This window comes from Phaethon lepturus, unplaced genomic scaffold, assembly GCF_000687285.1.
Source record: "Phaethon lepturus isolate BGI_N335 unplaced genomic scaffold, ASM68728v1 scaffold9266, whole genome shotgun sequence".
NCBI classification, from domain to species: domain Eukaryota; kingdom Metazoa; phylum Chordata; class Aves; order Phaethontiformes; family Phaethontidae; genus Phaethon; species Phaethon lepturus.
The window spans coordinates 69440-88642 of record NW_010544067.1 but is presented as its reverse complement, the minus strand read 5'-3'; the positions used below and the strand labels follow the sequence as shown (position 1 = coordinate 88642).

The 19203-nt window shown below is 37.6% G+C and overlaps 1 protein-coding gene across 1 annotated transcript in view; it reads left to right on the top strand.

Annotated features, from left to right (window-relative positions):
- Nucleotides 1-18563, top strand: part of LOC104621922 (tolloid-like protein 1) — a gene marked incomplete at its 5' end in the record, with an annotated part of 37090 nt that extends 18527 nt beyond the window's left edge. Inside the window, 5 exons of the mRNA XM_010288549.1 lie at nt 5142-5267; nt 6693-6820; nt 11281-11494; nt 16760-17010; nt 18309-18563. Coding sequence (XP_010286851.1) covers nt 5142-5267; nt 6693-6820; nt 11281-11494; nt 16760-17010; nt 18309-18443 — 854 coding nt within the window. The remainder of the gene's footprint in view (nt 1-5141; nt 5268-6692; nt 6821-11280; nt 11495-16759; nt 17011-18308) is intronic.
- Nucleotides 18564-19203: the final 640 nt, after the last annotated feature.

The following is a 19203-nucleotide window of genomic DNA, read 5'->3' as shown; positions in this document are numbered from 1 at the left end:
AGGAATTGTCATGTAGTTTGACTTTTTACAAGAGTAAGTATTGACATGTTCCAGTTGTAAAAATGGCCTGCAAATTAAGTTTGTTACGTATTTTCAGGATCTATAAAGCGATGTCAGATAAGACTGGCAATGATAGTTTTGTAATTTGTAAGCTCTGTAAGTCTGAAGTTCTGTTTTGTGGGTATGCTTAACGTCTATACATTTATAGTCAGTTAAATTTTGGTTTTCTTTAAAGTGATAGTTAATTTTCACATATTTATTTGTTTGTTTATTTTACTGATTGTTTAAATAATCTATTAATATAATGAGTGGTTCTAGGAAGAAATCAGGCCAATGCTGCATGTTGGGGAAAGACTGGGCCATAATTAATGGAGTTGTGGAGATTGTATCTTAGGATGTTGTAATCCTTCAGAATCATTATGTTCCGTGTCTTTTTCACATCTGAATGAAATGTGTCCCTCCCCGGTGAAAACATTTTTTTCCTGATAATTTAAAAAAGATAAGTTTTAAATTACTCTATTGATCGCCAGAATAAGTTCATTAGCTAGGGATAAGTCTGAGCTAATGTGTTTTTCTTTAACAAATAGAAATGTATTATGTGTCCTGGATATAGAATATATCTAATCTTCTTCAAAGAAAGATAGCTTGATGCAAATAATCTTTGAGTCTGTAAGTATATAAATTTACTTAATGCTTCATAATGCATTTCTGCCATAATCTCTTCTCTTTTCATACAACTTCAGATACTTTGTATTTTTTTTATTCTTTCTCAATTCTCTTCCAGTTGTTACAATTTCTAGCAGATTCTATTCTTCTGTGTTATCTGGCCTATCCCCTTTTGATAATATTTCCTGATCAGAAGAGAAACTTTGTAATGCTTGAGACAAATCAAACTTCTGAACCTAAAGTATCTAAAAAGAAGCTGTCGTCTCTGAATAATTAATCAGATAAAACTCTCATGGCTGTCAGAAAACACCATAAATTTCCTACCCCCAAATTCCTTAACATGGACATAATGTGCTATGAACAAACTTGAGATTTCAAGTATTTTGACTTTTGGGACTTGATAGCTGGTCACTGTTCAGCTGATAAAGCGGTGTTTTTTGTCTGTTTATGTATTTGTCTTCGGAATACAATACTTTTAGAATGATATCTGTGGAGAAATATTTAGTGTTAGTGTCTAAGATACTTGCTGAAAGTCATTTAACAGTTCTATTAATTAAATCGTGATAGAAGTGTGTAAGCATTTAGTTATAAAGACATATGTAATGAAAATTGGTAATGAGTAAAAACACTGCATCTTTCAGTCTGTTCACTAGTAAAGGGCGTACGCAATGCTCAGCAAGAGAGGCAGGTGGGTAAGTCAGGTTAGTTTAAAGACTAGGAACTGTAGTGTGTTCCTCAAGCACAGCCGAAGAACTTTTTTTGCTCCCCCCCCCGCCCCGCCCCCTCTTTTGGCGGTGAATTCTGCAGCCACAGCTACAGTTGAGAAAGCATGGCCCAGCTCCAGCTGAGATGACAGAAAGCAGTTTTTTGGGTGGTTGGAACCTACTGTGATAAACTGTGAAAGCAAACAGTGACATAGGGCAACAGATGACCTGCATTAGGAAGGTATTTATGTTGATATAAGACAACATGTAATTACATTTTTGGCTGTAAAATGGTGTTAACAGCTAGACAGGTGCTACTGGAAAGTGAGAAAAACTTCTTTTCAACATTCTGTAAAATTTACATTTGATGGGACAGTTCTGAAGAAAGCTCAGTTGGGAGCCACTGCAAGGATCTAATCTCCAGAGACACTCTTGTATATTTATAATTGAGTTTATTGGATCAAGAAAAGAAACTAGGGAGTCACGATATATTAATTTTTAAAAACTTTTATTAAAACTTTTTGGGAATGGATATTAGGCTTCTAAACTAAAAGCTTCCAGTAATTAGGTTTTTATTCTTTCTCCCTCTCTCTTCTGTCCTTCTCCCTCTCCCTTCTGCTCTTCTTACAAGACAGGGACCTATCACAGTCTGCTGGGCCCATAAGACTATAGGAATGTAAAAGAACTCCTTGAATTTACTCTAGGGAGGAAAAAAGATAGCAATAATACATACTTTTTTTTTTCCTGTGATGTTTCAGAGAAGATACCCAATGATTTCTTTAAATCAATCTTTGTGTAATGGTATGGTTAATACCCAGTGATAACTGTCACTAAACTGATTCCATTTATTATAAGTTTCAGAGCTACTTCAGTGTTTTAAATAGACCTGATTCTTTGCATGATAATACAAAAAAACATACATGATGTTTGATGTAATGTAGAAATGACGTTTGTTGGATTTTTTTCTTGGATGATGATTTACTGATTTACTGAGCAGTTAAAAAGAGAAAGCTAGGATGCTTTTAGCCTTGAGCAAATTTGTTTTGGAGCACAAACTCATCTCTGGTGCCATCCTGGTACATTTTTTTCCACAGACAAGAAAGCTGCCTGCAAAGAGAAAATTTTTGTTTTTGAGTCTTGCAAGGACTTGGTACAGGTCCCTTCAGGCCGAGTACGTATTATTCACAGACTGGTGGCCTCTGAGGTTCTCAGAGGTACGGCCATTTGTCCTCTGAATGATTCAATCTAACATGTTGAGAATGGATCTTTCCCTGTTCTGAGTACTGAAATGAGAAAAGAAAGAAAGTATCCATTCAAAACGGCGACTCATTTCCATCTGTCAGCATAACAAATGGCTTTGTTTTCACATGGCAAAACATTTGTTCCTGTGACTAATACAGACTAATAGTTTTTTCGTGAATTTTGAAACTGGGCAATCAATTTGACAGAAAGTCTGTTCTGAATTATGAAGTGTGAGGAAGGCTCGTTCAACAGTTGCATCCTTGATTAACCACATACAAGTAATTACTGTGTTCAAATATGTTCCAAAGCTGCTTCTTTCCACCTTCTGTCCATTGTTTTATCTCTGAGGAGGTCCAACATGGGACTGTTTGCTTATGTACTTGTCTCTTAAGAGATTGTTTTAAAGAATATAAGCTTATCTAATGTTAAAATACTTTTCAATATTTTCACACAGTTTGGTGGAAGATGAAAATGGACAAGTTTGCTGTTTTTATAATTCGTGTATCTACACTGTACTTGAAAGTCTAACTTGAATGCATTTTGAGCTTGCCTTCCATTTATTTTGGTTTTTGTGGTGTTTTTTTTTTTTTTTTGTAGAAAACTACAAACTAATGCTTAGGAGGGGAAATATTGAAGAGTTTTGTTCATACTATACTTAATTCCTCATTTGACTGTTACTATTCTTCACTTGCAACATGGAATTACTTTATGGTAGCGCTTGCTTTTGCAAAGATGAACGATTAAGATTTTGGTTTGAAATTAAATAAATTTACTACCTCAGTTTGGGACTTGCATTGCAAAGTGCATGAACAGTGAATTTTTGAGCTTTTGTGCTTCTTTCATCATCAAAATGAAAACTACTGTAAGCCTTTGGGTGTGTGATTCTGGGAGCTACTTATGTTTTTGACTGTTTCTTAACCTTCAAATCTGTTCACCTCTACGGAAAGCTTCCAGAAATTTTCAGTGCAAACAGATTTGAGATTTATGGGACAAAGTGCAGTTCGGTTTGACTTGCAGAATTTCTCTATTTGTGTACATTATCAGCATGTATTATAAGTAGAAGCTGATTTTTATGGAAAGACCTGCAAGTCAATGGGTTAAGTGTTGCATACATTTTGGCAGATAAAGATGATGTCTATGCAATTATAATGTATTCAGCGTTACTGAATATGAGCATCAGTAAAGGCAGAGAAAAAAACTACATAAGTGAGATGACAAAAAGAGACTAAAATTATCCATGGTCGCCTGTAATCTGTAAAAATTCTTATTGTGCCTACTAAAATCTGAAACATGGCTTGTTACCTTGTTTGGAGATAATGCTCACTGCTGCTTTCCAAGGCTGAAGGGGATGAATGCTCTGCATTCCAGCCCTGCAACAACTGGACCTGTGGGATGACCACAATTTCTTTGCTTTTTCCTCCTCTCTTTTGCATGTTGAAATACCACAGCTTGTAAGATACAGTTTTTTAATATGTATATGTGTTTGTTTATATAAATGTATATTTGTATATCTCAGGATTTAGATATATATCTCTATACATATATAGGTGTATACATGTGCATGCATGTATACATGTATGTGTGTATATATGTATATGTCAGGAGCAGTCTGCCTCTTTTAAATGGACCAGCCTCACCTAAAATGACAACAGATGAATGACATAGAAGGGTGGCAGCTGAGGCCTCTCGCTAGAATGGCAGCCTGTTAATCTAGTTTGGCTTTTTTCCATGCAATGAATTTGTAGCTGTTTAATGCAGGTCATATTTCCTCCCCTACTCTCCGCTTTACTTCTAACACACTAAAAGCTCTTTTAAAGGATTATATGTTAATAAACAGAACTGCATGTTATATTGTAGATCTTGAAATAACTAATGCCAGTTTCTTTTATATTTTTTTTCAATTAAATGTTTTTCTTTTTGTGATGTTCTATAAAGTCCAGATTCGTTAAAAGTAAAGCACACTGTCACTCTGTTGGGGGAAAAAAAAATTAACTTATTAAAAAAGTTTATGTTAAATCCTTCTTTTCTTACATGTTTAGTGTGCAAAGCTTGAAACCTTGTTTGGCCTACGTGTTCCTTTCAACATACCACCATTAAATTGTGGAATTTGCATAAAGCTGTAATACTTCATGTGTGGTCCATGAATTAGACTCCTGTTGTTTACTGAAATAAAGCTTTGGATGAGAGATTTATAAAATTTTTACCAGCTAGACCACCTGAAAGAGTAAACTCTGGTAACTGTCTTATCTCCTCTGAGGTAGCTTGTTTGTACTAGTGTTCCTCTCCCCCAGGAATTACCCCTCACTTCCTAGAAAGATGAGACAGGCTATCTGTGCCATGGTGCAAGGTTGCAGGCTGAGCAATGAGCGGCTAGACCTAAGGTACCACCAAACTGCCGTACTGAGAAGAGTGACTGTGCCTTAGCTTATCCTTTTCTGGACTCAAACACTGTGCTAAACTTTTTTCTTGTTGGTAACGAGGGCTACTGCTAGCTGTGGTGCTCACCCAACCTTGTTGTGTATTTCGTAGACAAGGATGAGTGTTCGAAGGACAACGGTGGCTGCCAGCACGAGTGCATCAACACGGTAGGAAGCTACGTTTGCCAGTGCCGAAATGGATTTGTGCTACATGAAAACAAACATGACTGCAAGGAGGGTAAGTAGTAAGGTATTTGAATGGTTGATTATACAGCTGTCTTAGAGAAAGATCTCTGCAGGTCTCCTTCCAAAGAAAAGAAAGGAAAGAGAAAGATCTTGGTAACGGGGGCTTAGACATTTGGGCTTAAACACTCCTTCACCCTCCCTTTCCCATTCTCCATCCCCAGCATTTTTGTGTGGCTGAGTTTGAGGTCCACAAGAATGCAGTTTGGAAAACTTGGGATCATTGGCAGGGAGTGCTACTTTTAATAGTGCTTTGAAGTGGAGAACATTTAAAGCTGTAATAGAGTATTTATCTAGTGCTGCATTCAACACAGGGATAGGGTTTCTGGAGAGAAGCCTGGTAAAGTTGTCATTTGCTTCTATCGGTAGCAGTTAGTTTCCTCACAGTCAGGTTGGAACTGTATCTGCGCTTTCTGGATTTATTTTAGGGGGCATATTCAGACAATCTAAATTCCAGTCAAGTCCCTATGCATCTTTCTTCCTATTTGCTGTTTTAAGGTGTGGCTACCTCCAAGAGAACGGGAGGCCTTGGGGGTTAAGTAGAATTTAGATTATCTGCAAATGAACCTCAAATGTGCAATATTATGTGAGCTACTGTAATTTCTCAAGGCTGTATTCTAGAATGGATTTAAGTTGTGAGTAAAAATGTGCCCTTTATGAATCACTTGCGTTATCACTGGTGTTGGAATGACACTTGCCTGCCTGTTCAACAGATTCCTGTTGAACAAGTCTCTGATGCTTATAAAGCAATTTGAGATTTTTAAAAAACCTAAATATAAAAATGAAATTGGTTTCTTCCTTGCCTTGTTTAAGTTTTAGTTCTTTGCATTTATTCAGAGGCGTGCTTCTGGCGATTCAGTTATGGTGTGAATGACTAAGTTGTTCTTGGTACATACTCACAGTTTAGTCTTAGCTGATCTCTAGTTGTAGATATGCCCCTAGAAATTGTAGTTTAGAAATCAAAATAATTGCTCTGTAGCTGCAGTATGAAAATTAGCGAGAAGACAGAAAACTAAATTGTTCAAGAAATATTTGAAGTTGGAGTAGCAAGATTTCTCATATGGTTTTTCTTACTTATTTGTATGTAGAATGGGGGGAATAGCAAAATATTCAATTAAATTTTAATACTTTATTATATTCCTGTATGTTCCTTTATAATATGTTTTTACAAAAAAAAAAGACATCCATTGTAAACAACAGTGTATGTTTCACAACAAATCAGTAAAAAAGCATGCTGGGTTAATTGCCCTAAAGTGTTTCCCAAAGGGGAAGAACATGATCATGCGCACAGGAGAGCGTACTTAGCTGTCTTCCTAAAGATCCTCTCCATTCAGCGGGTCCCCTGTCAAAAGAGAGTACTTTTCTGGCTACCTCTGAATGCAGACCCCCAGACTAACTGATGCTGTCCCCGTTGGCACAGCTGAGTGTGAACAGAAGATCCACAGTCCCAACGGCATCATCACAAGTCCCAACTGGCCGGACAAGTATCCCAGCAGAAAGGAGTGCACATGGGAAATCAGTGCCACCCCCGGGCAGAGGGTCAAATTGGTGAGTTTCAGCCTACCTTTCTTTTTTCTCTTTTCTTCCACCAAACCTCCTTCCCAAATGACTACTCAACAATAGGAAGCTATTACTAAACTTTACTACAAGTTTTCAGCCCAGAGGTAAACTGTTTTAAAAACCTGCTGACTCCTGTCCATTCCTGACCAACTGGTGCTACTCAATATCATAAAGCTGTGAATTTAAGTTTGTGTTGATTGTAAATACTCTGGACAGCAAAGGACAGGAGGAATACTTCTCTCCTGTCAGACTTCACTGCATCATTGTTGCAATTCATAAAATTTGCACAGACTTTTGACAAATGTGGCAGAGGACATTTATGCAAAATCCAATATATAGAATAAGCAAAATTAGAAGTTATGAAGAGTCCTCTCTACACACCTTTTGCATTTCTGTTCTGTACTTTACAAGGAGGAAAAGAAGATACAAAAACCAAGAATCTGGACTTCTCATTTAAAAGTGGCTCTAAATTTTAACATAAGTAGAAGAGCAGCCTGAGTGGAGTGACCTTTGTGTCCGGCTGGCTGAGGACAGTGCTGGTGGCTGAAGGCAGGCTAGCAGAGCTGAGGGAGCTTTGCAAATCTACTGAGGTTGTGTAGCCTCTGTATGAAGCTGAAGGCACAGACCTGCCCAGGGCGCTTTTCTGCTTTGAGATCAGCCCCAGAGTTCCTTCAGCCAAAGTACTCAGGGGCAGCCGCAACAAAAGCTGGCCTTACGTATTTTAAAATCTGATAAATTGATTTAAGTGTTTTAGAGCAAATAAATAAACTTGAGAGATATCTCTGCTTCAGAGAGGTAGAAGCAATAGCCAATCCTGATGCAGGGATGAAAGGGATATTGTCATCTCATAACTGCTGACCTTAGCCAAAACCATAACCCCTGCTACTGGTGCTGATGTGGGATCGTCCATTGATCCCTGCTCACCAGAAGTAAAATGATTAAACTGTTTGGGGGGTTATAAGGGTGGTGGAAAATGAGTGGTGTGCATGCCCTGTCCATTCAAAGGGTGAAAAATAGGTTTTTGATTCAGGTGGCCTTCTTACTGCCACTTCTGAGTAAGCATTCTTCATCCTGGCTGAATAAACCAAAGTCAGCCAGGCATGGGCATGTTACTGTAAAAGCTTTATCAGTACTTTTAACCTTAGCAGGCAAAATTCCAGCATTCAGATTTCTTCAGTGAAATATCACATGGTCTGTTTTAAAAGAAAATATTTTTAAATTGGGGTTTGCTGATGAAATTGGAAAAACTAGACAGAATTTTACTCAATAGAATTTTCAAAAATACTTCCATGATTTAGGCTCTGAAATCCACTTTTCTGTGCAAGCCAGTAGGGTCAGTCTACAAAATTCTGTGTGTATAATTAAAAATATTATACATAAAGTCTGTCTAGTACAGCAAGATGCCCTATCAATAATATTAATACCATACTTCTTCTATAGATAAATATTTTTTGTTGGACTTTCACGCTGTATTTAAGTTTACTGCTCACAGCTTACTTAGCCAGATTGAACAAGGAGAGAATTGATTTCTTCACAGTAACAAACCACATGAATTGTGAGGTTGTGCTTCTTTTTTGAGAGGGGTGTGTGTACAGAAAGTAATCTTCTGTTGTGATTGCTCTCACTCTGATAATCATTGAAAAGTCTCTTCCTGAAAAGGCTAAAGCTACATATTCAGTGTAATTAAGCAGCCTACGAAAAAATGGATATGCACTTCACAATATTTAAATGAAATGTGTAGATAAAGATGGCTTTGAAAATGTATGTAGCAGAGAGCGATTTTAATAAGCTAATCAGCCGGATGTTTATAAGAGACAGACTTAAGTGTCCCATTCAGGCAGCTATCCCTAAGTGCCACCAATGTATCTACTGAGTTGAGTGCTATAGATAGAAAAGGCTGGCTGTTGAGAAGCTATATGTAACATTTCTGAATACCGTTCCCACTAATTGAGACAATCAAAATGGGGACTGTAGTCATGATGGGGTAGGTATTCAAGTGTATTTGTCCCAGGTAGACGGAGTGTGATTTAATTATACTACCAACTTTATTAAATCATATGTGAACTCTGTTGACAGCAAGTATTCAGTCATGTTCAACTTTAAGGAAAATTTGTGTCAGTTCTCTTCTTCCAAACCTGCTCTTAGTCTACTGCTGGGAGCTGACTGCTTTTTAAAAAAATGGAGAACATCTCTGGGTGTTTTGAAATACTAGGTATTTTGAGCTTTTGAAGGACTTAAGATTTGCTTTTCTTTTAAAAAACAAATTCCTTTGATTCTCTTTGTAATTGCTAGAATCAACAGCTAGACTCACAACAAATTTAGGACTTCCTTCTGTTCTTCTTTGTGGGACCCAGTATAACATGTATTGTCCCCTTGCAGGCATAGGAATCCCAGTGATAAGTGAAATATTAAAAATAATAGGTGTGTCTTACAGCTCACGGTGAGAAATGGTTCCTAGAGAGTGAGCTTTTTGTACTGCTGGGAAAACAAAACTGATACAATTTTTCTCTAAAAGAAAACTAAGTTTTGCAGGCTGCTCTTGGATCACGTCTATTGCTCCCATTGATTCCAAGTTGGCTTGACTCAATTCTATATTTAACTAACTCCCTTACAGTTAGTGTCTCAGCTTTCTGTCTTTTTTTTTTTTTTAATCCATCAAATTTTATTTGGGTTTAAATGACAACACGTACTTGGCATCATAAAAGTAGGATGGCTGACTACAATATAAGAGCAGCAGGAGGGACTGCTGTACAGCTGTTTTCACTGCCTCTGCAGTTTCATTCCCTTAATAAAACCCGCAAACTTCCCTGTGAAATGAACTTACATCCACTGCATCATGCAACTCTTCACTTTTCACAAAACAAAAGTGTTCCAAATATTCCAGTTCTTTGGGCAAAAGACTTTGCGTTAGCTCCTTATATTTCCTTTTAGTCAGCTGTTAATATAAATTACCATCATGTTTCACACTGGCTGGATTCAGTAGATCAGATTTGCTTTCGTGTACCAGGTAGAATGCTCAGGATTTGACAGTTCAGTTTAATTCCTTTTAATTATTCCTTCTTAACCCTTTCGGAGGGTTTGTTTGTTTGTTTGTTTGTTTGTTTTCTTTTCATAAACAGTCAGCTATGTGACTATTCCTGGGAGCATTTATACTTAGTGCTTTTATGCTATTTTGTTGAACAAAACAGATTTTGAATTTCACCTTAAATTGTAGGTTATTTCTGAAAATTCACAAAGATGTGTACGTATACTCCTTTCTCAGTGTTTATGGGAGAGGAAATTACCAGATTTTAAACTTCAGGTTACTTGTTGAAATTTAGCCCTGGTCAAAAATCCTATGTGAAATCACTTAGATGTTCTCTTGAAATAAATTTGTTGGTAACAGTCCAGTCTTGGAAGACACTCTTCCATATTTGAAAAGCAGGTATTAGCTGCCTGTGTTTCAACAGTTTCTGTAGGGTATGGCATACACCTTTTGGAAAAGCCTTTGGTGGGACACTCTGAGTTTGAGAAATCTAAATTCCAAACGTTTTTAAAAGTAGGTTGGCCAAGCTCTGCTCCAAAGAACTTACAATTTACAATTAAAAATTGTAAAGACCCTTACAAGCTGCCATGAGACCTGAGAGAGACTGAGAATCCCTATGAGCTCAGAAACTAAGACAAATGTTTTGAAGTGTGGAAGAAACATCACAGATTTGTAATAAAGTAAAGTTTGTGATCCCCAGTTTGTGTTCAAACTATGGCAGCAATCTGAATTTTCTGGGGAGAGCTGAGGACAGCAAGAGTCTGCTGAAGTTTTTTAATAAACAGTCAACACTGTTTTGTTGTTTTTCACCATGATTTCTCTAGCAAAAATGTGATCTTAGCATGAATGGTGCAGTCTGAAATATTTAGTGTTGTAATAACAAAAAATAGATCTCTAGATAATAGATTAGAAAATATAACTTCCATGCATAACCATTCATGTGGAAAGGTCAATCTCAAAGGCTTTAGCTGCAGTGTAAGGTAAATTTGAATTAAAAAGGGGGGATGCATTATGTTCTGCAGATGTTTCAATCAATCCTCAACTGTCTGAGGAACCAATAATTTCCAGCTTTTTGCTGTTTTGAATGTTCTGTGAAATTTGGAATAATCCTAGAAACGGTGCAAGTTCAACAGAAAGGCCATAGTATCCTAGATTTAATATTCTGTTATGGATATTCATTGGCTATAAAGATTCTAATCCCTTTCTATATGAAAGATGATGCCTTCTTAAAATTCACTGCTTTAATTGTTATTCCATTTTCTCAAAATCAATATGTTATTCAAAGCTACAAGCTTATGGGGCAGTAATGCTAAATCTGTCATCTTAACAACATCTACTTTGTATTCTGAAACATACTAACAGTACATATGTACCATGTAAATACAGTACTACGTTGAGTCATTTTGCTTTTTTATTTCTCCAGAGCTTCAATGAATTTGAGATAGAGCAACATCAAGAATGTGCTTATGACCACTTGGAAGTATTTGATGGTGACAGCGAAAAATCGCCAATTCTGGGACGCTTATGTGGCAATAAGATACCAGAACCTCTTATTGCTACTGGCAACAAAATGTTTCTCCGCTTTATTTCTGATGCATCAGTTCAAAGAAAAGGCTTCCAAGCAACGCACTCTACAGGTCAGAAAATGAGGATGTGTTTTACTAATAACTTCCTCTTTGTTCGTTAGTGGAAGATATTCAGGCATTTCTTTTATAAGAATGGGTTGAGCTAGCAGATTACACAACATTACAACTAAATCTAATGAAACTTTAAGAACAGTAGGAAAGGTCTGACAAAGTGTTCTCTAGTATTTTAGTCATGTCTCTACCTCTCTCTCGTAGGTAAGTGATTTGAATATTTTGACACAAAATCAAATCAAAAGAAGATATCGGCATAGAGTCTAAGAGATATTTCTTAAGATTCATGCTGTTACCTAAAAGATTCAATAGCTTTTCATTGTATTTGTAATGGCAATACTTCACTGAGGCATGTGGTGCACCTCTCTTACTCTCCTGTTCTAATTTAAACAAAAGTGTGGGTTTTGTGTGAACAACTATTACTTTCCTGTAGAGCTAAAAAGGACAGACAAGCCAAAAAAAAAAAAAAAAAAAAAAAAGGAAAAAACAATACTGAAGACTTTCTTAAGACCTTAAGAATATAATCTCTTTCAAATTTACAACTTAATGTATTTCTTTGGCAGAAATCACTGAAATTGAAAACAGTTTTTTGCAGTTGCATTAATAGATTTCTTGGGGTAGTTTCATAGTGTGTCCGTTATTTCCCTGAAGTTGCTTGGCTTACAGTGGCCCCTAGTGCTGAATCTCTGAAATTCCACTGCTTGCTCTAAGGGGAGGGATTTGGGATTGGTTTTGGTGGGGTTTTTTTTGTTGTTGTTGTTTTCTTCTTCAGCTATAATGTCTACCTTTACTTTCCAGATTTCACTCTCTCATTCACTATTTGGAAATAAATGTTAAATGCAGAAAATAATTACAAATACCTGTGCTAGTACGTAACATTTACAGACAGGTACTAGTTATTAATAGAAGATAGTAATCAGAGCGATTAGTCACTGTTAATACCATTTGATGTTACCCATAGTATTCATCAGGTTGATGCCTACTGCTCAGATAACAAATCCTGATACATAAATGTTAACATTTTCTCTTTTTTTTTTCCTTCTGCTTTTTTAAGAATAATTCTAAAACTTTATTAATTTTGCTTTCAGAGAAAGACAGTAGGCAACCATATATGAACTATTCACTCTCCATGATCTGGGCCTGGAAAGCGAAAGCTTTAGCTACCTGTAATTCAGTTTGTTTTTCTTGTGGGAAATCCTCATTTACAAACATGCCATTTGTTACCACAGTAATCCCTCCCCTTAGATGGAAAATTAGATAGAAATTGTAATACTCATTTTTAAATTACCTCAGGGTAAATAGTTAAAGGTCAGAACTCTTGTTAGAAACAGGTGTTGTAAAATTTATTCTTTCAATTTGCGGAATTGGAGCAGTCACTGTGTGAAAGAAGTTCAAATGTATACTCCCTAACTTATAAAGATTGCTAGTTATGTTATGACTTGCTGGAATTTCCCTCATATCTGCTGAGTTTTATGTGCCTTAATTGTAAAAGCTTTCTTAGCATGTATAATAGCGCTTTTCTGAGGAACTCTGAAGAATAAAATCTGCCCAGTTTTTAAGAATGCTGTAAAAATTATAAAGTTTGCCTCCTTAGGAGAAGATATTTATTTCTGTCAGCTGCTGTTGCACAAACACCTCGCTAAGTTGAACAGCGCGTCCCCAGCGTGTGCTTTGAGGTTGCGTTTGCATGAGGGTGAACTCGGATCTTACAGCCTTTTCCTGCAGTCTTGAGCCAAACACAGGTGCTCCGGGGGAATTTCACCTCCGTGCTTTGGGCACGCGTGTGAATGAATAGATATCTAACAAGTGTATAGACAGTGGCTTCTATTCCTTATTTTTTCTAGCAAATAATAATGGATGGTATGCAATGCAAGTGGGCAAAGTTGCGCTCGATCCTGCATAGCTGTGCAGACAGACAGGGATGGCTGAGGAACTTGCTGCCTTTGGTTCTGACCGCGGGGCACAACTCGCTCGGCAGAAGGACCTGTGTAACAGAACGGCAGTGAAAGAGCAACTTGATCGTATGCCCAGAGGTGTCTGTGCTGTTGTATTGCTGGCATCTTCACGGCTTAATGGCCTCTTATTCTAGCAGGTCCTGATGATGATGTTGGTTTCCCTTCTGTGACACTTTTTGGCTTGAAACACTGTCCAAATTCCAAATTGGCATTGAATATCTCAGGAAACAGGATAAAACGGTAGCATCAGGGGCAATAAAGTTTAAAAAAATACATTTGATAGAAAGACTTACTTGGGTGGAGCAGAACTTATAAAATGCCGCTTTTAAAGTGCGGCACAGTTTTAGGAAGAGATTCTGTTATGTTTTTCACCTCAGAGAAGGCATAACCTATCCGGAAGGGATTTATAAAAATCCTCCTGACAGAACGTTAAACATCATTGCGCAGGGAGTGATTCGGTTGCCCCTAACACGGACATCTAGCTCCCTTCTGGCTGGCCTCATTTGTGGTACCTGGCCTCCAGCTGCTGCTGCAGGAGGTTGCAGGTCTGCTCTAGGTCCCGTTCCCATCTGTTAACCCTGGGAGGATGTCCCTGACGAATTTGGGCATCTCGGGCGTCGCTCAGTTTAGGCTCCAGTGTCGCTTCCGCAATGACTATGATAATTCAGTACGGCAATGCTGTATCAAACTCATAAACTTGTTTCACTAGTTCAGGTAGTGTGGATTTAAACTTTTTCCCACCTGTCCAGCTTGTTAAACAGTCAAGAGACTACTGCGTGTTTTGCTCTTACGTTTGTAAGAAGCTTGAAAGCCCCTTGAAAGGTCAGGAAACAGGAAAGGGGTTTTGTTCCTTAGCGGATCTAGAAAAAAGCCTTTCACCTAAAGCTGTCAGACCAACAGCATTTTACAAGTCAGACATTTCTTCACAGTTAGACGTGTACATCGTACCCGCAGCAGAGCAGGCATGGCCGCACAGCGGCGGTCAGGGCGGCTAGCTTAGTTCTGACGTCAGGGCTGAGCCAGCGCTGCTCTGCGCGGCGCCGCTCTCTTTGTGCGGACCTGCCACGGCCCGTCTCACACACCCGAATGCGGCGCCGCGTACTGCTGGCTGGGTGCGTGTCGAATTTTGAAACTACGACTTAGTCCTTAAGAAATTGAAGATTTGACTTGTAATTTCTAAAATCGATACTTTATCCTAAAATGTAAGGCTATAATCCATGATATAGAGACGGGAGACGGGTGCAGGAAAAGGGAACTGCCATTTTCTGTAGTTGCTAGTATGGCTACAGCTTTCCTTTAAGCTCCTATCCACTAGAGCAAGCAGAGGGAAACAAGGCAGACAGTTCATTAAACATTTTCTCCCTAGCAGCTGTTCTGTGTCTGAAGCAGGGAGTTGTTCTTACTGTTGGCAACAGCCCAGTTAAAAAAAAAAAAAAAAAAAAAAAAAAAAGTAGCAAATGAAATGAAGTATAGGGGAAAAAAGAGTGGGGGGAAAAAAAATCAGTGAATTAGAATACCAATGAGAAATAACTGTATGAACTCCCTCATCTGACAAACTTACTTTATTATGTGCTCTTATCTATTCTTTAAAAGCAAAAAAAAAAAAAAGAAATTTCAGACTGAACAACAGATCATGCGTAATGGTTTACTTACATAATTTGTATTTCCTACTTACATACTTTATATTTCCTGCTTTGATTCCTTCATTTTCTTATTAAGAAAAAACACCACATTTTAAAAAATAAGGATTTGCTCATTACTATCATTAATTCCCAGCTGAAGTGTGACTCCTCACAATGTAACATCACAACTGGTGATGTTTAGTGTGGGTGGAGTCGATGACACTGAAGTCAAATTGAAATTATCTTTCCACCAAAGCTTAGAAACATTTAAAACTTGCAATTTGTTTCAGGTTATTATAAAATGATACATTTATAATACCGATGTTTGAACAAAACACAGGTAGAATTATCTGTTCATTTATTTATAAAAATCGAATCTAAACTTGTGAATCTCAGGTTTTGGTTCAAGCTCATTTGCACTTGGTGTTTTTATGGGTACTATAAGGGATGGATTGTTCTTGATGAGAAACTAGAACAAAATGATGTTGTTTTCATTGGAATCTTTGTAGTTGTAAAGAAAAAAACCTCCACCTATCTCTTGGAAACGTAATAAACAATGCATTTTTTTCTTTTAAGTACGATTTTCCATCTGTTATTAGTTGCATTGTAATAGAACTTTTAATTGTCAAATGCATAACACTTGTATGTTTAAGTTACTGTAGAAGCTGAATTCACTGCCTATTTAGGACAGAATACTAGTTTTAACTATAGCTGATGAAAATACTTAGGATAAAGTACTAGTTGCTGGTTGTTGTTTTGGGGGTTTGTTTGGTTTTTTTTTTTGTTCACTGCATTTTCAGCAGTTTCTGTTCTCCTTGAGCAAATTGGCTGAAGAACAGCTTATTGGCCTATACAGTAAAGCTCATTCTTATTTAAATTATGAACTTTTTGAGCAGTTATAAACAAGCTGTAAAGCAACACATACATTTTACTACTGTATACAAGTAGAGTTTTATACTGAGAGTATTGCTTTGGCACAGGGCAAGGATCTCCAGCTAAGGACTTGCCTCAACAGTAAGCTTTCAGGTACGAGACTTTCTCTGGTAGTAGCAGCTTTCTCCTTGCCGTGATCTGTGGCAGAGAAAGACCTGTTCACATCCATGAACTATACAGCAAACAACCTAGCAAGCTTGGCAGTGGTGTTTAGTATCAAGCTGGCTCCTCAGGAACCACATGATGGTTAAAGCTGACACTCCTATGAAAGAGGAGACTTTTGCACTTGATCGCTGACTACATGTGTGCTAGAGCTGATCCTCCCCTGCCACTTGCGAACGGTGTCATTAACCCGTGTGGAAAGGCTGTCAACACTGAAATGTGGATGCCCCACTTAAAGGACTTGCCGTGCTGGCCACAGGCACCTCTCAAATGCCTACCTGAAGAATGTCCTACCTCTTGAACCACATTTCTTACAAATTGGGTGTTCCCTGCCTTCTGGTCTTTCACTTGAAAATTATGAAATATGCTCAAGTTTCTGTAGTTATAAACCAGAATTTATATAGGGAAAACTCAGAATGATGGATATGTATTCATACTGGGTAGTACTTCACTCTACACCTTGTTTGATTGACCTGCTTGTAGCATAAAAATGCACTCAGCACTCAGCCTGAATAAGGCTGGGCACCTGTGAAAAGAAAATGCTAATTTGCTGAATAAGCTTCTTAGTCCTTATTTTTTTTTCCTCTGTTTAGAGTGTGGTGGTAGGCTGAAAGCCGAAACAAAGCCCAAAGATCTGTACTCGCATGCTCAGTTTGGCGATAACAACTATCCGGTTCAGGCGGACTGCGACTGGCTCCTGGTGGCAGAGCGCGGCTACCGAGTCCAGCTAATGTTTCAGACTTTCGAGGTTGAAGAAGAGGCAGACTGTGGTTATGATTATGTGGAGCTCTTTGATGGTCATGACAAGACAGCTGTGAGACTTGGTCGATTTTGTGGATCTGGGGTAAGTAACCAGGTACTAAACCTTTTCTTTCCATCTCCACAACAAAAAGCGTAAGAAGACAGGGCAGAGGAAGGAAGGATCAGGAAGAAAGGAGGTTCAGTTACTACACCTTATAATGAAGATGCTACACCATCATCTTCAGTTTTGTTTTCTTTTTTTTTAAATACAAATTTGCCGGCTTGTAGTATGAGCATTCCCTTGAAATACTTTCAACAATATATATTATCTAGTTTTTGACCAAAGTATTATAATGTTATGTTAAGCTTTAGGTAGCTGGCAGCGGAGTGTTTATCAGCACCCAAAAAAAAGTTAGTAGCTTTATCCCTTACAGGGAGAGAAATGCACCAGCTTTGAAAATTATTATATTAATATTCTTTCAATTTGAATGAAGAAACCACATTTTACCGGGGGAGGGATGCTTGGGATGCATTTATAAAATGCACACCTACTACTTACATCTGATTTTAGGAAAGCAAGTGCTCCTAAACTGTACGATTAACATAGGCCTTAAGAAAGTCTTGTTATCCCATAGGCATCTCGGACGCATTTAAAATGTGAGACATGGAGGAAATTGGCCAGGTGACATCCTGAAAAGGATGTATCCTACTTGTCCCTTTAGACTTCCATTATTCTCTTGTCTGCCTGCCTTGTGAAAGCTGGTGCAATGACCCCACAAGTCCTTACCAATTCTTTATATGTGTGCAAATGCAAGCACGCTTTCATACATACACTCTTTGCCTAATAGATACTGGAGTCTGTTGTTTATGTAAAATTAGAATATTGTGTATGGTCCTGTCCAGTCACTTACGTGACTCCAGGAGAACTATAGAAGATATCTGGGAAAGACAAAAGAACGAGGATCTTAATTTTCTTTGTCTCATAAGAAAAGATTGCAGAGATACTCTGTATAAATTGGAGATTTAGATTGTGTGAAAATATGCTTTTCAGATGCAGAGCTCAAGACTGAAAGGGTGTACATTAATACGAAACCAAAAAGTTATAATAGATAGTTTCAAAACTTCTGCCAGCAGATAAAAGTTCAAACATCACAATTTAAGCTGACCTCCATCTTTTATCAGTTCAGGTTGTCACTTCCTCAGTCTGCCTCAAATTGAGAGCTGAATGAGGTAGAAGTATTCTGCCTGATGATGTCAGGTGGCACTGTGTGAGACCCAGTGGAATTATACTACGAGGCATAACAGGAAAAGAGAACTACCTCTAAGAAAAAAAAAAAGTTAATGAAAGGGATAAATACACAGTGTGGACAAATAATTTATTTGTTTATTCATTTATTTTAGCCACCAGAAGAAATTTATTCAGCAGGGGAAGCTCTTTTACTTCACTTTCATACTGATGATACAATCAACAAGAAAGGATTTCATATACGATACAGAAGTATAAAATATCCAGATAGTGTGCGCACCAAAAAATAACACAAGAACCTCTATGCCAGAAAAGGAGAGTGAGAAAGAACGAATGCACAGTGGAAAGGAAGGAAGGTGTGTCTTTTTTTTAAACTGAAGTTATTAGCACAAATGTTTTATATAAGTTCAGTTGAAATGATGACTTATAAGACCAGAGACTGAAATAAAATAAAAAAAAAAATCACCTATCTCAGTGGAATAGTCAAGAAGATGATGTGCTGGCTCCATACTTGACGTCTCTGCAAAGCTTGTGAAAGGACTTGGTATGCAGGGAGAATATAAAAGCTTTTGTTCATGGTTTGACATTTGTTACAGATGCGTGCAGATTCAATCAGTTGAATTCAAGGGAAGTGACCCTGCAGACCGTTCTTCCTTCTGACAATTGTATGGTGTCCAGGAAGAAAAAAAGCTTTCAGGTCACACACTCAAAATACTGTCCTTATATCTAGTTGCTTTGACTTCGTATCCTGCATACGCTGTGTACAAGGACTTGAAAGACGATATGAAATGGGAAGGTCTTCCTGCATTGTTCTGTATTTTTTACAAATTCATCTGTCATATCAGGTTATCAGTGTTTTGAAACTGGAAAATCCTACTTCTGAAACATAACTGATCTTCAGAGTATTTTGTTTTCTGATGACTGAGAAGTCTGAACTGTTACATCAGTCATCACTAGTTAACCAATTACTAGTTGACTGAATTTGAACAGTGTAAGCATCTGAAAATGTTTGGTTTACTGGGTAAGTAAGCTATCTCTGATGATGTGCTC